Source organism: Equus quagga, unplaced genomic scaffold (genome assembly GCF_021613505.1).
Source record: "Equus quagga isolate Etosha38 unplaced genomic scaffold, UCLA_HA_Equagga_1.0 76196_RagTag, whole genome shotgun sequence".
Classification (NCBI taxonomy): domain Eukaryota; kingdom Metazoa; phylum Chordata; class Mammalia; order Perissodactyla; family Equidae; genus Equus; species Equus quagga.
The window spans coordinates 1-27,985 of NW_025803139.1; the positions used below are offsets into that span (position 1 = coordinate 1).

Consider the following 27,985-nt stretch of genomic DNA (forward strand, 5'->3'; position numbering starts at 1 on the left):
TTGATTTCACCTCCAGCCCCTCTCCCTTCCCCAGAGGTCAGGGCAGTGGACTGAAAGTTCCAAACCTCTCATCACTGGTTGGTTCTCCTGGCAACCAGCCCATATCCTTAGGTGAGGTCTGAAAGTCACTTCATTAATATACCAAAAGACACCTTTATAGCTGTCATCACTTATAAAGTTCCAAGGGTTTTAGGAGCTCTGTGGCAGAAACTGGAGCAAGACCAAATCTATATTTCTTATTGTCAGTTACAGCATCATGTCACACTACACGGAAATTTTGGATGCTGCTTTGCTCATTTATCAGTGTATCATGAGCATCATCCTTGTCATTAAACGTCACAGCCTAACTTTTAACAGCTACTTTAACTTAGATGTGGAATCACAATCTATTTACCCAACCTCTTTTTGTGGTCCCTGAGTCATTCTTGATGTTTTTGATCATAAAAATAGCACTCTGATGAATATCCTTTTTTTTCTTCTTTTTCTCCCCAAATCCCCCCAGTATATAGTTATATATTTTAGTTGTGGGTCCTTCTTGTTGTTGATGGACGTCCAGTAGCTAAAGCTTTCTGCACACTCATGTATATTTTTGCATAAGATTTGAAAAATAACATTTCTGGGTGAAAGAATATGCACCTTTTGCTAAATTTCCCTTCAGAAATGTTCCAACCACACTCCTTTTATTAATATACAAAACCCTCCATTCACTGGACCTTTGGAAATGCCAGGGGTCATTAAAAATTGTTTCTTGGCTAATGTGTTGGCAAAATAATTATTATTATCATCACCACAATTACATATACATAATTTTGCTATTTATTCAGCATTGTATGAATACTAGTGTTGATCCCTTCTTTGACATTTGAATTTCTTCTTTTATGAATATTAGGCCCCTTGCTCTCAGGGATCCAGCGAAATTTCTCCCAGGGGAGAGATCAGGAAGTCATCTTTGCAGCCTCTGACTCTGCCACTTGACAGCTGGGACGTCCAAGCACCTTAGCGCCTCAGCCACCTCATCTACACACCAGGGCAGTGATGCCTGCCTTCTGGGTGCACTGAGATCAGGAACTGTTGCTTATAATGTCCTTGGAAATATAAGCACTCCATAGTATGGATCTTTCTGGTTGTGTGAAGGGAGGATCTCTAACTTCTCTTTGCCTCTATTTTCTTGACTATAAGATCTGGTTAGTAAGAGCACCTATGTCATGGGGCTGATTTGACGATTAAATGAAACAGCACATATGGAGCACTGAAAACAACACCTGGCATGCTGGGAGGACTCAGTAAATGTTACCAATTATAATCTATGTTGGATCTTTAAGATCTGTTATTAGGGCTACCAACAGCACTTGCCTGGGAGAGGTTGATGATGGAATCTTGGCATTTCAGGGATGCAAGACCCTTATAGAAATAACTCCTCTCATCAAGAACTGGAAGATTGAGGCCCAGAGCTGGGAAGGAATTCACTCAAGGTCACCCAGCATATTAGTGGCTGAGGCAGGACTAGAACCTGTACAGTTCTTTTAATGTTGCCTCCTAAATGTTTCCTCCCGCACCTGTTGTCCGCCCTCAATGTCTGCCATTTGAGTGACTTCTCATGGTTTATGGAGGTCTCCTGGGAGTAGAACACCTGGTTTACCTGGTGGAGAAACATGGTCACACTGCATCCCAATGTATGGAGGCCAGTGGGGAGCCAGACTGTGTCCAGGGCATGCAGAAATGGTCCTCTCCCAGGTGTAGAGGCAGCCTCCTCTCCTTGACCCAGGGCATCCCGAAGGCTCTGGGAAGGGGACAGGTGCCTGGCCTCCTCACTATACACAGTTCTGCAAGGCCTTAGTGAGTCCCAGGACCCCCTCCCAAATCCCCAAGCAACGTCCTAACCCTTCCAGTATCCTGAATGTGAACAAAACTGCTACAGATCTAACCCTCCTAGTCCAAGGCCCAGCCTGACCATAGGAGACATCTCCTTGCTTAGCTCTGATCGAGCCTCAGGACTTCTTCTTTTCCTCCCCCTCCCAGGTGCTCCCAGGACCCAGCGCTAGTGGAAATGACCTCAGATGTTGTTACCTTCGGAAAGGAGAAGATTGCTTTCCAGATTTCTGAAGACTGTCTTTACCTAAATATTTACACCCCCGCTGACTTGACAAAGAAAAGCAGGCTGCCGGTAAGCAGTGGATACCACTGATCAAGGCTGGTGAGTTCCAGCCCTCCAGTATCTTCTGGTGGAGACTGGAAGAGGATGAAGGCAGTTTGGGGTGGGGCCACCACCAGCCATGGCTGTTTCAGGGGCCCCAGGGCTTTCCTAACCCACCACAGCCAGACCTCCGTGACCACAGGAAGCTGCAGAAGATGAAAACTTTTCCCTTCTTCCCTTCTAGATTCTTTGGCTGGCCTGTTAATTAAATTGACACAAGACAGATTAACAGGGGAAATAGAAACTTAATTTTGTACATTCAGGAGCTCATCAAAATATGAGACTCAAAAACGTGGCCAGAGCAAGCAGACTTTATACCTTCTAGACAGAGAAACATTCGTGCAGATTTGATAAAGCAAAGGGACTTCAGTTGGGCTATCAAATTAAAGAGAAAGTGACAAAGGTTGTTTCTACAGCCTTCTCAGCCTTGACTTCCCCATCTCTGGTGATAAGGATGCCATTCACCCTCAGGTGCAGGGAGGTGCACTTCACATGGGAGATTTACTTCCTGCTCTCAGGAGACAAAAGAGGGTTAGAGTGTCCTTCTTGCACTTGCTGTGTCCTAAGTAATTTTCTGAAGTATGTTTATGTCAAAATAATCAGTATACCAAAATGGCATATTTTGGGGTGGCAGATTCTGCTCCCTTTCAACCTCAGTTTCCACTAGTGACAGGCATAGGATCTTTTGGGGAGTTTGCTGTGCATCTGTAATCTACCTTTCCATTTTTCCAAGTTTTCCTATGCTACTAGAAGAAGAAGCATGATTATTGTTGGTGCTAGATTAGGAATCTGATGCCCAGAGCAGCTAAGACATAATTTCCAGTAATGTTAGAACTGAAAGGAATCTTACACATGGGCCAACAACCTAACACTTCCTTTACAGAGAGAGACACTGAGGCCCAGAGAGGGGAAGGCAAGGGGCAAGGTCACACAGTAGGGTTGGCACAACAAGAGCATCAGTCTTCTGATTTTCACACTAGTGCTCTTTGACACAGACTAGGAAACCGAGCCTGTGTGTAGCCTGTCCTCACTCAGCACACAAAAATCAGTCTCTGACGATATCCTGTTAGGGAAGCATAGAGGCAGAGCCTGGGTCAATCCAAGAAGCAATTTCTTTGCTTATCTCTTGCTTAGCACTTTCCTTGGCCAACTATCAGGGATTTTATTGTAGCTAATTGCCCTCCCTAATTGTCTTTGGCATGAGCTGATGACCCAGTGAGTCAGCATTTCCAGAATAAAGGGAGGCCAAGAGATGGGGTCAGCTTCCAGACTCAGGCTGGAGTGTGGGAAGGGTCTTCTGGAAAGGAGGGGATCCCTGAGGTGAAGAAGGGAGGTGCGTGAGCACCCTGGAATCTCCCAGCACACACCTGGCAGGATGCCCAGGAGTGGAGGAGGGCATCTGTGAACTTGTGACCAAAAGTTGTACTGCATGTGGTGGGGACAAAGGTTCACTCATTCTTTCATTCACTTATTCATTCATTTCTTCTTCTGCTATGTACTCATTGCCTACACTTAGCTGGACTTGGGGGGTAAGAGGAGGCAGGAACACGATACTGTTACTAAGCAGCCTCTGCCTTCGAGGGTCCTCCCATTTCAGCTGCACAGAGAGAGACTAACTTCAGCAAATCTCTACTGCCCGAACCTTGGCTCAGCCTTCACTCAGAGATAACTCAGACTCAGCCCCTCCACTTGGAGCCAGGGAGGGATCGGAGGTGTGGGAGGAACAGGGGCTCTGGAACCTGCAGGCAGGAGACCTCTAGTTATGGACACAGCTCCTGGAACTACAGTCTCCGCTGAAATCCTGATTCTGCCTTTTACTAGCTGAGACACCTGGCTCTGTTTCCTCAAATCCGGGATATTCACATAGGAGTGTTCAGTGATGAACATCCAGCTGCGTGTCTGTGCCTGGCGACGTATGCATGTCAGGCACTCCTGACACATTAATTAGAGCTGAAGGTGTTCAACTAAAACAAGCAGCCAGCTGCTTCACAAGCTGAACAGGTTTATTCAGGAACAGCAAGTGAATGCCATTCAGGACTTGCAGTCAGTCTATGGCTGACCTTGTGCGAATGCAGAGAAACAGAGGAGAGAAACATTCTTTTAGAATTTGGGAGGGCCTGTTGTAAACAGAGTCCATTGGAGGAGACTGGGCTTTCGAAGTGCAGTGTCTTTTCATCGGCTGAGTTATGGCCGTCTTTCTTCGGCTGAGGTCTTGTTGGGAAAGCAGGAATTTCTTATTTCTTCTGCTGGGGTAGTAAGCAATGCCACTTGCTGTTGGAGTTGCAGGGTATGCCTCTTCCTGTTGGGGTCTGTAGTGTTCGTTGAGTGGCACCCGCATGAGAATTCTCCATTCTGGACCCCTGACTCCATTTCAAATGAGGTTACTGCTTATTAATTTTGACATTTTCCCTTTTGATCAAGATTTTTCTCTGAAATCATTGGTGATGAAGTGTCAGGTTTTTCTGAATTCAGTGGCATTTTGTCCCTCGATGCCAGGAAGGACCTTTCTGGATGTTGTGTCCCACATCAGAGGGAAAGTGAACAGACTGGAAACCTTCTGTGGTCTCACTCGAGTAACGAGGAGGTGTAGGAGGGAGATTTCTCAGGCATTTCCCACCTAAGTCTGTGTGTGTCCTTCTGATAGGCCTGGTCTCGACATCTTGAGAAACTGTCTCATCAGATGTCTTCTCCTTCCATTCTGGGAAATCTGTACCTTCAGGTTACCAGGTAGAGTGCAGGGCCACTCAGGACTTGGTGCTTTCTTTAGAGGAGTCACATGAACACAGGAGCCTATTCCCTGGAGTTTGGCAGCACGAGAGTTAGTTAGCAGTGCCTGATAGAGACGTTTCCAGCCAGGTTGAAGAGAGTATCTCTGGAGGGGTCTTTTCCAACAGAGGAAATCTCCAGATTGCCAGGTGTGATGCATAAGGTCTTCACCCCCTTGGAGCGCAGTGTGAAAAGATTGCTCTACCAGAGAAGGTTATTTTTGATAAAATCAGTTGGGCCATTACAACATTGAATTATATCTCCTTCTATCAGCTCCAGATCAAAGAGTCAGGGACCAGGTGCATTGGCCATCCTGGGACTGTCTCAAAGGGTGAGAGTTTATGAGTTCCCAAAGGGGTGGACCTGAGATTTAGAAGGACAAAAAGCAATGCTTTTGACCAAGGCATTTGGAGAATCTCTACAAATTTTGCCAACGGAATCTTCATAATGCTGTTAATGCATTCAATTAAAGTAGACGATTGAGGGTAGTAAGCACAGTGAACGTGTTGTAAAACCCGCCAAAAAGCACAGCCTTCTTGGAACCCTCGACTGGTAAAATGGATTCTCAACCGCAGTAAAGTTCAAGAGGGGTACCCCAGGCAGGAATAACTTTTTTCAAAAGGACTTCAGCCATGGAAGTGGCAGTAACCGTCTACAGGGGAAGGCTCCACTCCAGTGAGAAAACTTAAAGACCATGAGGAAAACATGTTTATCCATGAGATGGGGGAAACTGTATGAAATCCATTTACCAAGCCTCAAATGGCCTGTTAGGCACTTTACATGTCCGAGAGCAGTGCACACAGACTTCAGTGGATTGTGCTGTGGAAAAATGGGATAAGAGAAGTAGACGATTTTTGCAGACTTATTAAAATTTTCCCACCAATTTTGATTCGTGAGTGCTATTATTTTGTTGGTGGACCAATGACTCAATGCATGTACAGTGGAGAGGAATGAGAGTCTGTCGTAGGACTGGGGTGTTATTTGGCCCACAGCAGAGCTTTCTCTTTTTATCAAATGAACAATTGTTGAAATTCCAAGCTTGTTTTTCCTTTTCTGGGTCTGATTCTTGGACTTCCATACAGAAAGGAGAGGTCCCAAATAAGGTCTGGAGAGGGTCAAAATGCAAAGAGAGTACAGCTCAAGATTCAGGAGAAAACTTACCCTTCAACTGCAGGATAGATGAGAAAGCAGCAACCTCAATGGGCTCTGTGGGTACTTCACCTGTTTGCCCACCAACATTGGAGTTGTCGGGGCTCTTCTCTGAATCCCCATATGGGTCACCAAATAATGTTGGTCTAAAACAAATAAACAGCCAGTTATTTTACTAGGAGAATAGGTTTATTCAAGAAGTGCAAAGAATTGTGATTTGGGACATGTGGTCTATGGAGAACTGTGTGCCGGTCCAAAGAAAGAAAGAAGAGAAATGCTCTTCTATGAAGTTGAGAGGGGCTGTTGTAAACTGAGTCCACTGGTGGAGACTGGGAGTTCAAAGTATAGTGGCTTTTCATTGACTGTGCTATGGCGATCTCCTATTGGCTGAGCTGTTGCTGAGCAAGGAGGAATTTCCTCTTCCTTCTCCTGGGCTAGTAAGTAGTATTGCTTACTATTGGGGATGCAAAGTATGTCTCTTCTTGTTGGGGTCTGTAGTGTGCACTGAGTGGCACCTGCATGAGAGTTCTCTCTTCTGGCCTTCCAACTTCATTTTAAATCAGGGTTCTGTTTATTAATTTTCATAAAGTTAAGATATTACTCCTATCCTAACAGCTGATCTACTGCTCATGGCCACTGGATGCAGTATACTAGTGACTCACCATGTGGACTCTGGAGCCACACTGCCTGGGTTCATATCCTGCTTATACCACTTATTAGCCGTGTGACCTCGGGCAGGTTGAGGGCTTCAGTTTCCCTATCTGTTGAATGGAACAATGGTAGTCCCTACTTCATGGGTGTTTTATGGTAAAGTGCTTAGAGAGACACTTGGCACATAGTTCATGTCATGAGTTCTTTTTTTAATTAACAAAATTATTGCAATATGATGATCTTAGCCACTCTCATTTCCTTGCTATATGACCTCTTTAAATGCAAGAACCATGACTCATGAATTTTTTGTGCACTTTCATCCTCAAGTCATATCACAGTCCCTTGACTTGGTTCTCAGATATGTTAATCAAATGATTGAAGACTTCTTCGAGGAGGAAGCTTCTAGGCTGGGCTTTGGAAGATCAGTTGGATTTGGGGAAGCAGAGGAGGCAGAGGGAAAGAATGTAAGAAAGAGCTACCACTGGGCGCATGTGTACTTCTTGAGATAATGATTAACATGTGAGAAGTTTAATTCACCACAAATGAGGTAACAAGGATAAAGCTGATATACAGGGGCTGCCACATGCAGAGTATGATGAGGTGGGTGAGGGGTCCAGGCGTGAGGACGATGGGAGTGTTGGGGAGAAGATGACACTCTTAGGCTTGGCTGTTCCCATGATGGTGTTCTCAGCATAACCCTCTCAAATAGCCCTTGGAGGAGGTGGCAGTGGGGCTGGGGAGTCAGGCAGGGGCAGCTAGGGTGCATTGAGTGGGCTGGTGGCCTGGGCCTCAGCTGGGAGAGTGGAGGAGGAGAGTGACTACCTGTTCCAACTTTGGTGGGGACTAGTGGATTTCAGGCCTCCTTGAGTCATGGCCAAGAGGTAGGTGACCAAACCAGACAACCTCTTGAGGTCTTTCCCAGCTCTGCTTCCTATATCCAGTATGGTTTTGTCCTCCCTGTGCAGGTGATGGTGTGGATCCACGGAGGTGGTCTGATGGTAGGTAGGGCATCAGACTATGATGGGCTGGCCCTCTCTGCCTATGAAAACGTGGTGGTGGTGACCATTCAGTACCGCCTGGGCATCTGGGGATTCTTCAGGTAAGATATTGGACTACCCTGACTGCACATTGGCCCTCAGATTGAGGGTGCTAGGACCCTGCTCTGGCCACGTCAGCCCTCAAGGGGATCTTTACTAAATTCCCTGGTGAGGCACCCAAGTCCCTTCATAATTTGGCTCCACGTCCCTTCTCATTCCCAGGCACACTGGTCCACCTGCTTGTTTTGCATGTGCTGTTCCCTCTGCCTGGGATGCCTCTTCTACCTGACAAGGTGCTATTCATTCTGCAAGGTCCAAGTCAAATGTTATCTCCTCTGAAATAATCATCGCCTCCTTTTTAGCTTTTCTGCCCCGGAACATTGCACACCATTAAAATGACACTTAGCCTGCCCCACCGTCGTTAGAGCAGTAGTTGTTACATCTTACCTCTCACGACAAAGTAATGAACAGCAGAATCATGGCAGGAGCTCGGTAAATGCTCAGGGTGAAGGAATGGGTGCCCAGCACGGGGAGGTTGATGGAGCTTCCGACTTGGATAGAGAACCCTCCTAGGAGGTATTTCAGGCCCTCTCACCCCATGTTCTTCTGCATTTGGCTCATGCATGAGTCAAGGCTAGAGTCTTCTCCATCAAGTCTCCATGGAAACAGAACCAGGTTTCCCTCAGGACACAGTCACTGTGAGTCTTTTCTGAAATCACAGGCTGCAGCATCTCTGACCCTGAGATGGCTGATGGGCAGGCTGGGGGAGGGATGGACGTCTTCCTAGAAAGGCCTAGGGAGGTGGGGTGGGTTATCCCAGGTGAGTCATGTCCCAGGAAGTATTGCCTTCACTAAGACTCCCCATCCCTTTCACCCATGACATGCAGAGTATGCTGAGGTGGGTGAGGGGTGCACGTGAGGGGTCTGCTCCTCATTACAGTTAAACTGCTACATTAGCCCTTCCCGCTTCCTCTCCTCCCAGTCTCCCCTATACCCAAACCCGTCAGCTATTCACCCCGACTACACCACCAGACTGTTCTGGTCGAGGTCACCAATGACCCACCAGCTCTTGACCCTACCTTGGCAAATATCCACACATAGTCTTGGCAGCATCCACACATGATGGTTCACACCCTTTTGGAATGCTGCCTCTGTCGGCTCCGGGCCGCCTCCGACCTCATGGACTGCTCCTCCTCTGCCTCTTCACCGGACCTCCTCCTCCCTGTCCTCGGGCCTCTGCGTGTGTCTCCCTCTCCATGTCCACTGCTGTCCCGAGTGACCTCAGGGGGCACTTCCACAGCTCCCTGTTTTTAGCCCCAAAGTCTTCTTTGAAACCCAGATGCACATCACTAACTATCTCCTTCTACCTCCTGCTGTCTCCACTAGACGTCTAAGGGCACCTCCCACTTAAAGGGACAAACTAAACCCTTCACTCTCGCGCCCCTACCCCCAAAACACTCTTACTTTCCCCACAGCATCCCCTGCTCAGCTGCTGGCAGCTCCATTCTTCTGGATGCTGAGGATAAATGCCTTGTGGTTTGGGCCTGCCCTATGGCCGAGTGACTGAGTTCATGTGCTCTTCTTTGGCAGCCCGGGGTTTGCTGGTTTGGATCCTGGGTGTGGACCTAGCACCGCTTATCAAGCCATGATGAGCTGGTGCCCCACATGGAGGAGCTGGAAGAACCTACAACTAGGATAAACACATATATACTGGGGTGCTTTGGGGAGAATAAACAGGAGGAACATTGGCAATAGATGTTAAGTTAAGGCCTGTCTTCCTCACACACACACACAAAACCTTGTGGTCAGCCTCGACTCTGATCTTTTCCTCACTTCCCACATCCAGTCGATCAGCAAATCGTCTTGGTTCCACCTTTAAGATTCACTCAATATCCGAGCATTTCTCACTGCCATCATTCCGCCAACCCCAATCAAAGCCTTCTGTGTCTCTTACCTGGAGCACTGTAACAACGGCCACTTCTATGATCCTGCTACTTTATACCCTGTCTGATCTGCACAGTATCCAGACTGACCATGTAAGACATAAATGGAATGATGTCCTTCCCCTGCAGTGACTTCCCTCCTGACAATGACATTGATGTCCTCACCAAGGCCCACAGGGCCCTCTATAGCTGCATGTCTTACATTCGCACTTTGTTCACTGGACTCTGGGCCCTTGGCACTTGCCGGTCTTTTTCCACCTGGAATTCCCTTCTTTGGATACTTGCAAGGCTCTGTGCAGACTCATTCAGGTTTCTACTCAAATGCCACAGCACCAAAGAGATGTGTCGTGTGATTTGAGATAGGAGCCCACTGCCCCACCCCTGCCTTTCTCTTACCAGATTTTATTTCTCCTGAAAGCACTTTCAGTACCTGACATCATATTCTATATCTATCTCTTTATTTGTTTATGATCCATAATGGGAGCTCTGTGTAGTCAGAGGTTTGCCTATTTTGCTCTCAGATGTGCTCCTGGCTCTTAGAACAGTCTTTGCACATAGCTGATGCTGTATAAATAGAAGCCACATGAAGGAATGTAGAGCTCACAACAGAACAATGCTACAGAAGTGGAAGGCACGTGGAGACCCCTGCATCAGGGCAGTGGAAGCCTCATCTTATTCCAGAAGGCTCACCTAGAGTCCCCAGCCCCATCTGTGGTCCTGAGAGACTTGCCATAATGTTTCTGCTTCTCCTCCAGCCTGTTCTCTTACTCACAGCACAGGGGACGAACACAGCCCAGGAAACTGGGGTCACTTGGACCAGGTGGCCGCACTGCGCTGGGTCCAGGAAAACATTGCCAACTTTGGAGGAGACCCAAGCTCCGTGACCATCTTTGGAGAGTCAGCAGGAGGTGAAAGTGTCTCTGTTCTTGTAAGTGTTCCTGGTCTGATGTGGCTCCTGATGGGACCTGTCAGAGACCAGCCAATCTAGCCATGGGCCCCTTTATTTACAAGATATGGATTCAAGACTGACTCCACTCTGCAGAGTATCAGATGGTGGAGAGCTAAGACAACACTGTCCTTTGCCCCCAGGAAGCTCAGACTCAGCTTAGTATGCTGGGCCCATAAGAATCTGCAGCTGCAGGTGCAGAAATGGCATTCCCCTCTCTCACTTGGTTGAGCCCTCCCTCTTCTTCCCGATCATTTTGCCATTAGGACTCCCTTCACTTCTCTTGGAAGTAGGGGTAGGCATCATTTATGAACAAGGGAAATCAACCCTGAGAGATGGGCAGAGTGTTGTGGTTTGGCTTGAACCAAGCCGACCTAGATTATTGTAACAACCTCCACTTTTGAAGGTTGATCTACATATCAGGGGGGCATGAGCACTAAGAACAGGTCCGCGGCATCTTCTGAGGTTGTCTTATGTCTTGTCCATGCCCAAGAGGGTGGGCAGCAGTCTCTGGACTGATAGATGCACCTGTGCTGAGGGAAGTACGTAAGAATGAGGAGGGGTCAGAAGGTGGGATGGGGAGGAATGGGACAGGGAATGTGCAACATGGACATGACCTGGGAGCTTGGGATATCTTACTGATAGGGTGGGGCTTAGGGAGACATGAGGGAATTAAGGATGGAAAACCAGATTGGAAGATGCTAGGAGGGGTGAGGAATCCTTCAGCTGCCTCAGAGTGCAGCAGAGGGTCAGCTCTATTAGTATATTTTTAAAACATGTTTTCGTTTCATAGTTGATACTCAGTTGGCAATGGTTTTATATCATCTAAAGAGGTGAAAAAAGAAAAGTACAGATAACCCTATAGAAGAGTCCTCCATAATCCCATTATACAGGGAAACTCAGGGTGGACATTTTGAGATACGTGACACGACTTTTAACATGACTCACCCTATCTATCTATCTAACATCTACCATCCATCTGTCTCTCTGTCTATCTTTCTATCTGTCTATCTATCTATCTACCTATCCAGGATTTGCTTAAACAAAAAGATCTTCTTAACGTTCTAATGCACCATCAACATTTCCCTAACCATGAAGTACACTTATAAAATTTTATTTTTTAAAGTCACATAGTATTCCATGGTAACAATGAAAAATAGCTTATTTACCCAAGTCATAATATTGGATCCTTGGATTATTTCCAATTTTCACCCTTTTAAACAAAAGAGAATTCTTAGTAGTCGTTGTGTGCCTCCATGATTATCTTTCCTAGTATATGTTCTGAGCAATGCAAATACACAATCAGTACTGTGTCTTAAAGTATTGCAAGGAATTGCTAAGCATCATTCGGATACTTTGATTGTTATAATCAACACATGCCACACATTTCCTGTTCTGTCCCTCACTCTGTGCTCCTGGCTGCCTCCAGCTGAGGGAGGTTTTCCTGGAGAAGCCAGGTCCCAGGGTCAGTCTGGGGAACAGGCCAGGGCAAGTAAGAAGCTCTAATGTCCACTGCATGCCAGGGTTCGAGGGGAAGGGGTCAGGGGAGAGCTGTCGATAGACACAGTTCTTACAGACCCCTCCCCAAGCATGAACGTTGTTCCTCTCCGCTTCCCTCCCAGGTGTTATCTCCACTGGCCAAGAACCTCTTCCACCGGGCCATCTCTGAGAGTGGCGTGGCCCTCACTACTTGCCTGGTCAAGAAGGACTCGAAGGCTGAAGCTCAGGTGAGTCTCACACTAGATCTTCCTTGCACCCTTTGCTCTGCTCTCATGGAGTCTTCAGGGGCCTTTCTGCTATGGAATCCAGCTGACACCCTCAAAGCATCACAGAAGTGAGAATGGCTGAGTGGGAAAGGCAAGGAGACACGTCACCCAACCTCCCAGTTATCCAGCTGAGCAACCTGGGGCAGAGAGTGGAAGCAGCTGGTTAAGGTCAGAGAGTGATGGGACAGAGCTGGGACTCAAGCTCATGATACTGGACTGTCAGCTCAGAGCACTGTCCACAGACCACGCTTCCCAAAGTGAGCCAAGGTGGGGTGTTGGGCCAGTCCCACCATGCCACTGGCAGTGGACTGTCACTGTGTGTTTTGCCTCTCAGGGTCTGAGTTCTGGTGAACCCACCTGCAGCATGTGGGCCTGATGTGGCTCCTCCCTGAGGACCTGTGCCTGGGGGTGCTTCCTGGAGAATTCATTCATTGATTCACTCACTTACTCAACAAATAATTTTGATCTAGCCAGCTGTCTAGAAACCTCATGAAACTTCCGTTCTCATGGAGGAGACAGGTTAATGATTACATAATCACACAAATTATAAACTTATAAAATGTCCGCATTGACAAGAGCAATAAAGCAGAGGTATGTGATGTCACAACAGAATCTAAAATCGCACTTAGTCCCTTGAGTAGGGGAGGTCATCAAGAAAGTGTTTCTGAAAAAATGGCTAATGAGTTGGGATAAGAAGAAGGTACAGTAATTTACTTGGTGAGAAAAGCATATTCTAGAAAGAGGTAATAGCATGTGCAAACGTTCTGCAGTAAGAGGAAGTATCAAAAGGGAGAGAGAACGAGAAAGGCTGATGTGGCCAGGGCAGAAGGAGCAGAGGGAACCTGGAGTGAGCTGAGGATGGGGACATTGCGGGGGCCGTGCTGCACAGGACCCTGGTGAGGACTTTGTCTTTATCTGGAGACTGTTAGGAAGCTAAGGAAGAGGGAGCCACAGGAGGCTCAGCTGAGGAGAGCCTGCTGGAGTCGGTGATGTGGGGCGTTTATGTAGGGCTGTGAGAGCTGGTTTCATGGAGCAATAGGGGCAGCAGTCAGACTTAAAGGGGCTGGTGAGGAGGAGGAAAGGAAAGGAAGACACCAAGAATTTTTAAAATTTTTGAGGATGCTTTTCAGAATTGTCTGTACATAAACAACAGAAGCCCACTTGACCAGGCTGAAGTTGAGAAGGGAGAAGTCATTTCAAGGAAACAGAGTTGGCAGAGATGGGGCTGGATTTTGCTATTAAATCGACACTAGAAATTGACAAAATGAAGGGAATCTAAGACTCTTTTTCTTACTCTTTCTCTCTCTCCTCTACTTCTCCCTGTACTATTTCTTGGTGTGGAAGATTGGCCCTGAGCTAACGTTCGTGGCAACCTTCCTCTATTTTGTATGTGAGACACCACCACAGCATGGCTTGATGAGTAGCGTGTAGGTCTGTGCCTGGGATCTGAAACTTCAAACTCTGGGCCACTGAAGTGGAGCATGTGAACTGAACCATCACGCCACTGGGCCAGCCCCTGTATCTTTCTATTTATTCAACAAATACATCCTGAGCACTGATTCTGTGTCGGACACTGTACTAGGCTCTGGGGAGCTGTGCACACTCTCCACAGCCCCACCATCATGGAGCCTGCCTCCTCTCCATCTGCATCTTCTCCTCTGGTCACTTTGTAAGTTACTTGTCTGAATCCAAATGGCTAGTAAGTGGATGAGCCAAGATGTGAAACAGGACAGAGTGATTCTGGACTTGATGCTCTTAGCCTCACTCCTGCTGTCTCTCCTTAGATATTCAGCTCTGAGATCGTTGTGCCTGTTAGAACAGAGATAAGTTATCAGACACAGAGATTGAGTAAGTGGCATAACTGGGATGAGGACCCACACCCACTGGTCCAGCGTATTTTCTGCAACCCCTGCTTCCTTTAGAAATTGAGGTTGGGATGGAACAGCTCTTTATTGAACAAGGAAAGGTATATCACTCTTGAATTCTGTTATTGCCCATGATCTCTACAGCAAATTGCCATCTTAGCTGGGTGTAAAACCACGAGCTCGGCTGTCATTGTTGACTGCCTGCGCCAGAAGACAGAAGACGAGCTCCTGGAGACGTCACTGAAGATGGTAGGTGTATCTATTCTCATGGCTGCCCAAGCCCCCCACCCTGTAAACTTGGCCTCAGGCTTGACCATTTCAACTGTACCCTCACCCCGGAAAATCTAGTTGGGGCACTTTCTCACATCTCAAGAGCAATGTCAGCCTCTGGATGTGAATGGCGAATTTCTGGAGTTTTTTGGCATGATATATCAGAAACGTTAGCAAAGTCAAAAAAATAGCATAATGAACAATTGTGTAATAATCCCCTTGCTCTATCATAACTTACTGTGTTTCCATTCTAGTTTGCAGATATATGTTTAAGAAATTAAAAATTGAAACATGACATATTCCCAGAGGTAACTACCATCCTGAATATTAGGGATGAGATTATTAAGAACAAAGATTTTCAAGAAGGTTGTCACAACTTGTCTTGGCTAATTTAGAAACTACCTCAATTATTACCCAGTGGTGGCTGAGTTTTCTAGATTTTCAGAGACTCTGTCTCAGTTGTGTTCTAGGATAACCATGTATCCACTCACTTGTCCATTCAACCAAGTATCATCCATTCATCCATCCTTTCATCATCTTATTATCCATTTATCTACCAATCAATCCAATTCATCGATATCCTTTCATCAATCTAATATCCATTCTTCTACAAATTTCATTCATCTATTAACAACCATCCATGCATCATCCAGCAACTGTATATTCACTCCATCCTTCATCCTTCTAAGGACAACGATCCATCCATGTCCTATATGCTAGCTATCATCTACACATCCATTTGTCCATCCAATTCACCCATACTACATGTGTTGACCAACTCCATCCAGCCATCCATCCATCTGTCCATCCTTCCACCATCCACTCATTCATGCTAAGTGTATGGGCGGTTAACAGGGAGGCTGATGCAGACATGAATCGAATGCAGTCCCTGTTCAAAAAGAACTGTCCGAGGAGAAACACACCATATGCTTCATGGGCTAAGTGTGATGGGAGTATAGAGAGGAGAAACACTTATAATAGTCAGCAGGGATGCTTCAAACAGAAGGTGACATTTGAGGATTGATGGATGGCTATGGCAGTGTGTCATCACAGGGACAGACACCCAGAGAATACAGTATCTGGAACAAACAGGAACTCTTCTCTTTGTGGGGGGAGGGTGTGAATGTGAACCTAGGAGGATCTTGAAGCCCTGAACACTCTGTCTGGACCCTGGGCTCCTGAGGATACTACTCGAAGCCCCAGGACAGGCCTCTAGCACTTGATGCTGCTCTATTTTCATAGCTTGAGTTCACTGTGGCCTTGGGGCTTTGATCCTGGTTTCACAGGCTCAACTAAGGTGACCAATGGTTCAAAGAATAAAAGCACGACTGTCTTCTGATGCCTGGAAGGGGGAAAATTCATTTCAGCCTCCTGCATGTCACACAAGAGGAACCAGTTTTTACAGGGAGAGTTGGTGACTTTGAGAAAACCCGGAGAACCTAAGAGCCCATGTCATCCTTCTGAGATTTTCTGAGATCATATGGTAGTGCTTCCCTCATTATCCACTCTTCTCAAAACACACACACACATACACACCCCCCACACACCCCTGGCTGTTATGGCTACAACCCATAAAGGAGGGACTAAACTGATCACTTGCTGCATACTGGTCAGAACCTGTTAGTTACAGTGTGACATTCCAGTCTGTGCAATCTTGGTGAACACACAACACAAGTGAAGTGTAGGGTGGGGTGAATTTCCAAGAGCTTGTATGAGTCAGGACTTTCAAACGCAAGATGGGAAAACTCATCTCAAAGTTTCTTGAACAGAAGAAGGAATGTGTTGTGACAGACTCTTAGGTAACTACCTGAAAACTAAACTACAGTTCAGGAGCAGGGGGCTACAGGTGCCGCTAGATGCAGATTCACATATGATATTGTTAAAAATCTCTCTGGCCCCAAGGGAAGTTAAAGACACCAATAGCCCTCTAGACTTGCATCCTATCTGCTTCAAAATGTTGTTTCCCAACAATTCCAGAAAATATTTGGGGTAAACACTATTGAACTGACACGGCATGGTGCCCATCCCTGGACTAATCTCTGGTCAGGGAGATGGGGCACCCCAGGTCACATGTAGATGCCTGCATTCGTGGGCTGAGAGTGGGGAAGAGTGAGGTCCCCAAAAGGAAAAAGAAGGTGTTGTCTCCTGGGGGAACAAGAATGGGAAATGGATGGAGGGCGGGGCACGCGCCACCACAGACGTTCTCTCCAGAGCCCCTCCACCATCCTACACCTGCACCCTGTGCTCATGCCCAGGGCAGCCAGGGTGTCCAGCTTTTCTCCAGGAAGCCTTCTCACCTACATCCTCTGCCTTTGTCTTCACAGAAATTTTTCACCCTTGATTTCCATGGAGACCCCAGAGAGGTAAGGACGGATGTTTTCTTTTTTTTCTCTTCTTTTCTTTTCTTTCTTTTTTTGGTTAGGAAGATTCATCTGTTGCCTATCTTCCCCCACTTTGCATGTGAATCACCGCGGCAGCGTGGCTGCCATGGGTGTTGTTGGTCTGTGCCCGGGAAATGCACCCGAGCTGCTGAAGTGGAGCGTTCTGAACTTAAGCACAAGGCCACAGGGTCAGCCCCAGGACCCATACCTTTAAGCTCCATTTAAATATGAATGAAAGAATTCTCCCTGTGGACTCATAGTAACTGCCTGTGTTCATATTGCTGAGGCCCAGAGAGGGACCATGACTGCCTGGATAACACAGCCAAGAGTACATAAGACTGGACCATGCTCCCCTGACTCCCAGCACAGTGCTCCCAGTCATCAAATCTGTTTCCCCTTGGCCCAGCTAACCCTCTTCTGGTTTACATTTCCTGATCCCAACAATGACCCCAGGGAGAAGCCTGGATTTAAATTTCCACTATGGGAAGGTGGAGAAAACTGGGTAAGGGGTTTCTCTGGAGCCTTCATTGAGGAGCCCAGATCTTCTCCTCGAGGCTGCAGGGTTGATTAGCTGTGAAGGCTGCACCATCTTCAGGGCTGTCCGTGAGGGAGCCAAGAATCTCAGTCTTCAGGACACCTCCGTCCTCCTGGATGCACAAGAAATGCTTAGGAAGGTTCTGAACAGAGGAGTGAGGGAGTGAGTGACCTTGGATGTTACAAAGGGCTCGTTGATGGCTGTGCTAAATGGAAGGTGGGGAAGGGGCAGAGCAGATGCAGGGACAGCAGCTGGGGGACCCTGGGCTGCAGCAATCCAGGCAAGGGGTCATGGCGGCTTGGACAAGCCCACTGCAGAGGGGGTGGTGAGAAGGGCTTGGCACCTCAATATTTTTGAAGTAACAGCTCACAGGATGTGCTAGTGGACAGGACGTGGAGCAAAAGAAGAAGAGAAGGGATGAATCAGGCCACTGGGTTTTTTACTTGAGCCAGGTGATGCAGGAGCCCTACACAGGGCAGCCACCTGCAACCATACTGGACAGCGGTGATCACTGCCATTCCCACTGTTGCTCGTGTCTGTCAGCCCCGCAGGATGCCTCCCGGATCACGCCCTCATGGTGTGTCTCCTGGACTTTCCCTATCTTCCACCTCTACTGTCCGTCCTACTACCATGCCCCACAGTGCAGCCCGACTTACCCTTGTGGACCCAGGTCAGGGCATGTCACCCTTCTTAAAAGGCTGACCCTCCTTACCAGACAAGTCAGCTCACCTCCATGGAGTTATCTTTCAAAGCATATCTGAGTCCCTGCTCTGTGCCGGACATGGTGCAGAAAGTGTGCTGCACCATATACTCTCTCTCTGTCCACACCCCACAGCCTTCCTCCAAGCCCAGGGCTCCCGGGGTCTGAGGTTCCTTGGATTTGTGCTACACACTGACACCTCGGTCACTGTGCTCATGCCATTCGCATTGTTTGGAATAGTCTTCATTCCCCAGGCCCACTGCAGATGGGAGGCACCTCCCTCATGTGGGCTGCCCTGTGTCTTGCTCCCAGAAGGAGTTGCTCCTCTAGGCAGCTTCCCACAGCAGCCCTTTCTGAACTGCACAGCCTTTTGAAGAGATCAGTGGTGGCATCCTGATCCTTTGTTCCTATTGTCAGCCATATTGCATTAGGATTTGGGCCCTTGTCCTGCTGAGTCAGATCACTTGACACAACTTCTCCTCTGCAGCCAGAACTGGCCGGTCTTCATTGGCCCTTGTGGAGCAGACACAGGTCCTGGGAGTCACAGGGTCTCAAAGCCTGGGGATTATCCAGTTTCACCTGCCATCCAAGGGAGAATATGACACATAGTATGTGGAGCTGGAAATATGGCACAAGGGGGTGGGGTCTACGCAAGGGATCTGTAACAACGCTGCTCATGAATAATATCTAATGTTTATCCAACCCTTTCCAAATACCAGAGACTGTGGTGACCATTTTGCATGGGTTCAGCCATTTAAGCCCCACAACAACCCATCTTACAAATGAGGAAAGTGAGGCACAAACAGGTGAAATCACTTTCCCAAGTTACCAGCTAGTTAGTGGCAGAGGCAGCTTTCGAATCCCAATAGTCTGGCTCCAATACCCATGCTCTTAACAACTTCTGTGACCAACTATGAAACATAACTGTACCCAGAACCAGCTTCTTAGACAGTGATATGTGAGTGAGGCTCTGCTGAATCTGTGATCGTGTAAATATTTTTCATCAAAAGTGAAACCTAATATTAATACGTTTTTCAACACAACATGAGCTCATCCCTGATTCTTTTACTCCTGCTGCTTCTCTCGGATAGGGAGCCAAGTCTCAGTTTCAGCACCTTGAGCGTTCGGGAGCTCACTGCCTCCTTCAAGCAAATCACTTATCAAGAATAGCTCATGTTTAAATACAGGTACATAGCTACAGTCAGTTGTCATTGATCGTGAATTCTGTATTTGTGAATTCACCTATTCACTGAAATGTATTTGTTACCCAAAATCAATACTCGGGGCACTTTTGTGGTCATTCACGGACATGCACAGAGGGGCAGAAAGTGTGAGTCAAGTGATGACACGTACGTTCCCATCTGAGATCCAGCAAGGCAACACTATGTCTTCTTGTTTCATCTATCATACTATTAAGAAGTGCCCTTTTCACAGTCTAATTAGTGCCACATTTTTCAGATCTTTTTGCTTTCTGTTGGTGGTTTCTCTGTTTAAAATGGTCCCAAGGATAGTGCTGAGGGGCTGTCTAGTGTTCCTAAGCACAATAATGCCATGATGTGCCCAACATGGGAGAAAGTCCGTGTGTTTGATGAGCTTCGTTCAGGCGTGGGTCACAGTGCTGCCGGCTGTGCGTTCAGTGTTAATGGATCAACCCTGCAGCCCATCCAGAAAAAGGAGGAGGAAATTTGCCGTGAGGCCCCTCTGGAATGCCTAGAGTAACATCCATAGCGTGTGATGAAGCTGTGTAAAAACAGCTGCATTTGTGCTTTCATGAGATGACGATGGATAAAAAACGGTCTTATGTGGCACTGTGATGATGCTGGAGGCCAAGGAAACTGCAGTCACATTACCCAGGGCCTGGGAAATGTGGAGCCCTTCTATACTGGTGCTTTATTATCAATAGCAGCTACCAATAACTAATCGTGGGTAATAGATGTGTATTACATCAGATGTCTTTAAACACATGTAAACCAGGGTGGGTGAAAATGTGACCAGAGGCTCGCAGAAACCTGACCCTGTACTTCCCCTGGGAGAACCAACCTGAGAACCTGGCTCAGTGTTCACTAATTCAGGGTTCACAGTGACTTACAGACCTAAACTACCAGGAACAATGAAGACTGACTGTAGAGAGAGAGATACCCATAGATAGACATACACTTCAAATTGAAATATATGTAAATATGCATGTGTACATACATCTCAACATTTCAATCTATACACACAAATATATGTAAATATGCATATATATGCATGTATGTTCCCATTTGTGATTGACTTGCCCCCATCACCTTACCATCTCTAGCCCCTGGTCGAAGTTCTGCCCTCTGGAGTCATACAGACTTAGCCTCCTTCGTTAGGATCTTGAGTTCTCTGGTGTCTGCCGTGAGCACGCAGCTCTGTGGTGCTGGCCTTGCGCTCAGACAGGTGGAGATGCGGAGGCAGGTGTTTCCTTGAGAGACGAAGCACAGACACTGTGCTCCCTCTTCCCAGAGCCATCCCTTCCTGCCCGCTGTGGTTGATGGAGTGCTGCTGCCAAGGATGCCTGAGGAGATTCTGGCTGAAAAGAAGTTCAACACTGTTCCCTACATCGTCGGAATCAACAAGCAGGAGTTTGGCTGGATTCTTCCAATGGTGAGAATGTGCTGGTGTCTTAGACTCACCTCCTCTATCCTTCACATCACCTCTCCCAACTCAGGTCACAGGATCTCCTCCTCCTGTGGAGCCCCTCCGGGGTCCAGGACAGCTGTCCCCTTCACACAAGTTGACATTTCCTTGGCAACCTCTGGAGGGCCCAATTCTCACCTGGGTGTGTGGCCCTGAGGTTCCCTCTCCCCAGACACTCTCTGATTGTGTTCCAATCCAAGAATCCTGAAATGTCCATGCTGGGAGGCCTGTAGAAACAATCATTGGGCAGATGAGAAAAGTGAGGCCTGGAAAGGAAAGGAGCTCGGGGGTGAAGGAGTGTGAAGCCGGGGCCCTACAGCCTCTCCCCTTGGGCCTGGCGCCTTCATGGTTTCTCCCTAAACGCCACACACGCTCCTGGTCATCCAACTGCAAAGATTCAGAGGGACTTGCTTCCTCTTGAGTTAAAATGACTTCTACAAGCTAGGAAGAGCTTTCCCTTCTGCCAAAGATAAACAAAGCGCATACTAGTTGACATGATGAGGACAGGTTTTATTCATTTATACCACCACAGTAGGGAAAAGAGTCCAGTGTGAACTGAGTTCAAGTCCCTGAAACTCAAGTTTGGAGTCTATTTAAAGGGTCCATGTGCTCAGGGAAAGGCTACGGGGTGGGAGTGGGAGTTTGCACTTGCCTAGGCTGCCAGGATTAGTTAATTGGTGCCTACCCAGGGGAGAAACAAGCTCTCCTCTCTTTATAACAAGGGGCATTGGTATAAGTTCTAACAAGGTGTCCAGTGTACTTAGGTCTTTCTCCTATCACAGGGAATTAGAGAGAGCAAGAGTCATCCCCTGAAATCTGCATTTCAAAGAGATGGCTCTCAGGTCCTTAAGGAAACTGTTTGGGTGATAGATTTACATCTCAAAGGGCACAGGAAGGATTTGCAATTGCAAGCTTTCTAAAGTAGCTGCTCTAACAGTGGGTTCAGGGACCTATCTACCTATCAGCAGGTGTGGCTGCAATAAAGGTTAAATTGTCCTGGATGCAGGGAGCTTCCTCAGGCAGGAGTTTTAAAGGCGACAGGGTCATTCTAAAGACAGGGCCTTGAGCTGCTAGAAGCCTTGATAGAGTTTGATCAAGTCCCTTACAGCAGAGGTTTGGATGGAGTCATTACGTGCAGAGTTCTGCAGTTCTCACATCAGAACAATTTCGGGGTTACACTGAAGGACCAAAGCCATAACGGCAGGATTCTGGGCTTCCCCTGTCAGCTGAGCCAGGGAGGGTATTTGTGAGCTCTCTGTCCTCTGCCTAGAGCCCTCCACTTCTACACTCTCACTCTGTCTCAATGACCGTTGTGAGGACTGTAGCCTGACGTATATATTACACATACAAACTGCAAAGGACTGGGACAGCTTCTTTTAACATTTACTTTCTCCTTTTTGCACTCCTTGAGTTTCTGGGTCGAATAAGTCGTTTTGATGTACTGAATTTGCCCGGCTTATGAAAGACCCATGCCCATCAAGACATGACAAGGTGACCGTCAGCCTGCATTGGTTTGATTGGTTGATCAGCTTGGTTCCTCTTGCTAATTCTCAATGATTCACAACTGCTTTACCATTGTTTTAACAGTTGATGGGTTACCCGCTCTCTGAAGGCAAGCTGGACCAGAAGACAGCCACGTCTCTCTTGTGGAAGTCCTACCCCATTGTTGTAAGAGTCTAGGGAATCACAGGAATTGGCTGAGACCAAAGAAGAGGGGCTTGCCCCAAATCACAGACTATTAAATGGCAGAAGGAAGACTGTTGCCAGAGGGTTCTACCCCCATTTTACTACCTTTCCCACCTGCCTCGTGAAGTAAGGGGTGGTTGCGCAGGGCTGGAGAGGTTCACCATTAATGCAAGAAGAGAAGCTGTGTCATTTGCCAGGGGTTGGTGGTCACTGTCACTCTTGATCCATTTCAGAACATTCCTGAGGAACTGACTCCTGTGGCCACTGAGAAGTATTTGGGTGGGACCGATGACCCTGTCAAAAAGAAAGACCTCTTTTTGGATTTGATTGGAGATGTGATGTTTGGTGTCCCATCTGTGACTGTGGCCCGTCTCCACAGAGGTGAGTCCCAGAGGTTGCACAGCAAAGGGCCACTGACCCCCCCAGCTTCTCAGTTTGTCCTGCTCACCCCTCAGCATCGACAGATATGTGGAAACTGCCAAGGGTCAGCCCTCTGTGATCAATTCCACATGGCCAGGGGTGGGACACGGTGCTATTTTGGTTCTATCAGAAGCAAGCTCTGAGAAAAGGATCTGAACACAAGTAGTTTACTTGGGAGGTAATCCCAGAATCCACCAGTAGAGGAGTAGAGAAGTGACACGGGAAGGGGAAGGAAGGCAATTCATGGTTCCCTATCAAGCAAATGTCAATTGTGGACACTGGAGCTGGGGAGCTCTGGGAAACCTGCAGAAGATATTCTCAGGGTTACCTCGTGCAAACAGTAAGAAACTGGGGCATTTATCCTTGAACTCTCATGAGTCACTGATTGAAGGCTGTTCTCGAGGTTAACTGGTTCCCAGGTTGGTGCTTTGACCTGCTGCACATGTGGGCAGAGTGGTCTCTGATGTCCAAAGGCCTCCGGCAAATAGCTATCAATGCTGGAGATGGAAGTCAGGGTGGCATCTCCAGAAGTAGGGGATGTGGTGAGGCACCGACAGCATCTGCTACAGGGACTCCTCACCTGAAATGGTGGCTACAATTCAAATCTTGGGAAGATGTCTTGGAAGGGTTCCAAGGTCAGAGCTAGCTGTCAACTAGTTTGCTAACCAGTGGAGCTTGGGGTACACTGAAGCTAAGCATAGGATCCAGAGGGTTGTCCCGGACCAAGAAAGTCAAGAGGAGTGAACAGTGGGTGGTGAGAAGACAGGTGAACTGGAGAATGCCAACATCTCCAGCTGGCCCTTGTCCATCCCACTGTGTGCTAGGGCTACCAGAGGACCTTCCACTTTGACCCAAGGGGTGTGGGATCAGGGTGGATGAGGTCACCTAGACAGGAGGTGTCCCTTCTGGGTGGCTTTCTGAGGTCCTCACAGGACCTTTCCTCTTCTAGGAGCCCCTCTTCACCTAGTCTGCTATCCAGGAAATGGTTCTCTGGTCTAGACCTCTCCCTCTAACCTTGCTGGGAGGGTTTTAAATTTGGGATGTTATAAGCCTGATAAAAATTAGCTATAGCTGAACTACTATGTACCCAAGCACTCGGGACAGTACCATATGGGTGTTAGTTACTGCTTCCTCCTCCCCTGGGTCCTGATGAATCTCTTCAGCAAGTGGACCATGAGGGACAAATCTGTTCTTTCATAAACTTGTTCTCGGATCTTTCTATGTGTCTGCTTTGTGATGTCCCTGGCTGCATGGTCTGCTGGTCCAGCCGTACTGGACTTGTGTTTTTATCTGATATCTCATGACAGTGAGTTCAGGGTCTTTTGCCAGGAGGACACAAATTTTATCAATATTATTCTTTCATTTTCGTGTTTGTCTCATACTCCTTTTGTTAAGAAAGAATGTTTCTGAATATAAAATTAATATATAATAAAATATAGTATCTTACAGCTGCAGAAAGTTTTGAAAATATGGGAACGCATAAAGTAGAAATGAGGGATAACTCATAAGTCCTCCTTCTAGCTGTAAATTTTTGATATATCTTCTTCTAATAACATTTCCATGTCTTACATATAGTTTAAAAATTAATTGTATATATATATTTTTGTTCCTGGAACACTATGTTGTAGGCATTTCCTAACTGTCCATAAAAACTCATGGAAAACCTCCATTATTTCATGGATTAAAATTGACTTCAGTATTCCTGTCCTATTGGATATTTAGGGTGGCTCCTCATATTTTTGTGCTACAGAAACATTATGCTCAACCTTACGTGCACAAATCTTTATCCAAGTCTCTAAGAATTATCTTAGGATTGGATTTTAGAAGTGAAATTACTCGGCTGGACTGTAGGAGCATTTGAAAGTTCTCCATATAGACTGCAACACTGGTTTCCAGTGTATAGGAGGCAGGTTTCCTAACTCTCTCACTTGGGACAGTCAGTTTAAAACACACAAATAATGCTGCCAGTTTCATAAGCCGCTCCTCACCAAAAAAAAAAAAAAAAAAAAAAAAAGAACATCACGCTCTTTCAATTTGCATATTTTTGATTACTAGGTCTCTCTTGACACGTAGTCTCTCTTAGACTATGTGTAAACTCTGTGTATATAGGGTTCTGAAGGAGGAATGCATCAGTAGGCAAAGTGGTTAATGTGAATTGACCTGGTGCCCCCATAATAGTTATTTTGCACAGATATACCCAGAGTTTCAACATTCATTCATCCATTCAATCTTCATTCATTTATTCATTCATTCAACAAATACATGGATCACATCCAGCCCCATGGCCACCATTTACGCACTCTTAAGCAAATCGCAGAACTTTTCAAAATTATGTCTCTATTATGCTGATAACCAGGGGTTTTGTGTAGGGTCGCGTGTGTCCAGTGCACAGTTGACACTCACAATGGACAGCTGTTATTAATATTGCTGTTGTTGCCTACTTAGGATCCAGGGGTGCCACCAATTCCCTGAGTGTTCAGAACCCCTGGAGAACTTGATACCATCAAGGTGTGCATCAGGTCAAATGAACTGTGCGTTAATCCATGTCTTCTCAGATGCTGGAGCCCCCACCTACATGTATGAGTTTCAGTATCGCCCAAGCTTCTCATCAGACATGAAACCCAAGACCGTGATAGGGGACCACGGGGATGACCTCTACTCAGTCTTCGGGGTCCCGCTTTTCAAAGGTGATGGCTGTTTGGTTACTACAAACTTGGACTTAGAAGATCTGGGTTCAAATTTTGGTTTGATATACTTGGGAAAGGTCTTCTTTCTCTCCAGGCCTTAGTTTCCAGAATTCACCATAACAGAGTTGAACTAGAAATGTTCTCAACCTTTCTCTTGCTCTATGATGCATGATGGAGAATGTACATGCATGTGCTCTCCTCCATGTCAACTAAAGAATACAGACCTGGGCATCAATATGGCAGGTGGTGGATTACCTGCTGGCGTCTGCTCAAGGGCTAGAATGCCACGACTCAGAAAAACATGTCAGAATGAGTGAGAGTAAAGTTAGAATTTGTGTTGACCTTGAATCAGGGCTAACGTGTCTGTCTGTCTATCTATCCAACTATCTACCTATCTATCTATCTAAAACTCATGCCTTATTAAATTTCAAATATTTAGGAATGCAATATTTTAAAGAAAACTTTTCACCAATGTCTTCAATACCTTAACTATCAAGAGTTACAGATAACTTGTACCTCCCTCGGACCAGTTTGTAACACACCAGAGCCTCTGGGCATTTCCTGGTTGGGTGACTCCCTAGGGCCATTACAGCTCCATCATTTTTCAGATTCTGTGCATATGTGAGTGGGTGAAGGAGATTTGAAAAGACCCAATGGAGCGCAAGCCTGGAAGGCTGGGTTGCTCTAGTCTGCCAAACCCTGGCGGGGGGGGGGGGGGGGGGGGGCGTTGTGTCCCTGAAGGCAACCTGCTCATGGATTGACGACAGCCCTTTGCTGAGTTCTACATCAGTGATTCTCAACCTTGATTTGCACGTAAATTACCCAGAAACTTCTTAAAATGCATCTTCTGACTGAGTGGGTCTGGAGTAAGGGCTCAGATTCCGAATTTCTAGCAAGCTTTCAAGCGATGCTGCTGCTGGGGCCCCATGAACCACACTTTGAGTAGCAAAGGCTTTTTGTCTCCTTGCCACAGAGGGTGCCTCAGAAGAAGAGATCAAACTCAGCAAGATGGTGATGAAATTCTGGGCCAACTTTGCTCGGAATGGGTGAGCTTGGCGGCAAAGTGGGAGCAGGGTTGGGAAGGGGTAGGGCATGTCTAGTAGAAAGGCGTAGCTTCTAATATTTGACGGTCAAAGTCCTGGCCCTGTGACCTCCGACATAGGAGCTTTCTAAAAATGGACAGGCTGCCTAGGGGATGGTCAGCTCCCTGTCTCTTACAAGCCTCTTGGCAGAGATGACACCAGAGGTCCCTGAAAATCTCAGAAGGTTGTTGGAATCACACGGTAACTTTGGGGACTTTGTATTTGCTTCTGTTCCCAGAAACCCCAATGGGGAGGGGCTGCCCCATTGGCCAGTGTACGACCAGAAGGAAGGGTACCTGCAGATTGGCGTCCCCACCCAGGCAGCCCAGAAGCTGAAAGACAAGGAGGTGGCTTTCTGGACCAAGCTCCTGGCCGAGGCAGTGGAGAAGCCACTCCAGACAGAACACATTGAATTGTGAATGGATGGACCAGCCAGCCTCAGGGGCCCTGGAGGAACCAGGACAGCCGTATTCTATAGAAGATGTTTCTGGATCCAAGTAGGTTCTTATTGTGGAGGCTGGGGAATTCTCTGGTGGGAGTGGGCAGAAGCCAAAGAGGGGGAACTTCTGTATCTGTGGCCTCAATTTTGGGAATAAATATTCTTTTGGACACTAAGTCAGAGTCTGTGTCTTGGACAGGAGATTAAACCGTCATCCTTAGAGAGGGAAAGATGAAGACAGAGGGCTCCATTGACAGGAAGTTGCTTCTGCTGGGTCTGGCTTGGCCTCTGGACAAGCTGAGTCCAGCAGGCTGGGCCCTGGGAGTTGCTGACACACACTCTGAATCTGCTCCATGTCTCTGTTCCCACAACAACTTGCAACAACAGGCTGTGTGTTACCAGAGTGCAGTGTCCCTCTCTTCCATGTGGAGCCAAACGTAGAGACCGAAGTGGCATAGGCTGATAATGTGCCTTGAGTGAGGGAGAGGAGGAGGTGCTGTGGTGACCCTGTGGCACCTTGTGTGGCCATTAATGACCTTTACACAGGTCTACAATTCTTTCGTCAACGTACACAGTATCCTCACAGGCCACTCGCTGAGGCCGTCTCTTCCAACAACTTTTCTGAGCCCCTTCTGTAGCCTGGACCACTCAAGGTCCAAGTAGTGACCGCCTTAGCGTGAGTCCCTGAAGTGTTACCCTAAAACTGCCTCTTTCAGAATCCCTTGGGTGACTTCTGGCTTCTGCTGCCTGTAGAAAGCTCTAGGGAGTGACGTTCCCACCCTAACAGCAAGGAAACACTGGAAT

General features: G+C 47.2%; 1 protein-coding gene across 1 annotated transcript; it reads left to right on the forward strand.

The window, feature by feature from the left end:
* Positions 1–1,980: 1,980 nt before the first annotated feature.
* On the forward strand, positions 1,981–27,357 carry LOC124234468 (liver carboxylesterase-like). The gene is made up of 12 exons (XM_046651813.1): positions 1,981–2,164; positions 7,726–7,859; positions 10,515–10,668; positions 12,309–12,413; positions 14,462–14,566; positions 16,912–16,950; positions 20,694–20,834; positions 22,455–22,535; positions 22,787–22,934; positions 25,529–25,660; positions 26,634–26,706; positions 26,981–27,357. Exons 1-12 carry the CDS (start codon positions 2,048–2,050, stop codon positions 27,159–27,161), a joined length of 1,410 nt encoding a protein of 469 aa, XP_046507769.1. The 5' UTR covers positions 1,981–2,047; the 3' UTR covers positions 27,162–27,357.
* The last annotated feature ends 628 nt before the right edge of the window (positions 27,358–27,985 follow it).

Bases quoted from the DNA above. Each gene is read 5' to 3' on its own strand.
- LOC124234468 (XM_046651813.1), top strand. From the start codon at position 2,048: ATGACCTCAGATGTTGTTACCTTCGGAAAGGAGAAGATTGCTTTCCAG. The intron at 2,165-7,725 runs GTAAGCAGTGGA...CTCCCTGTGCAG, and splicing joins CAAAGAAAAGCAGGCTGCCG to GTGATGGTGTGGATCCACGG. The intron at 14,567-16,911 runs GTAGGTGTATCT...TTGTCTTCACAG, and splicing joins TGGAGACGTCACTGAAGATG to AAATTTTTCACCCTTGATTT.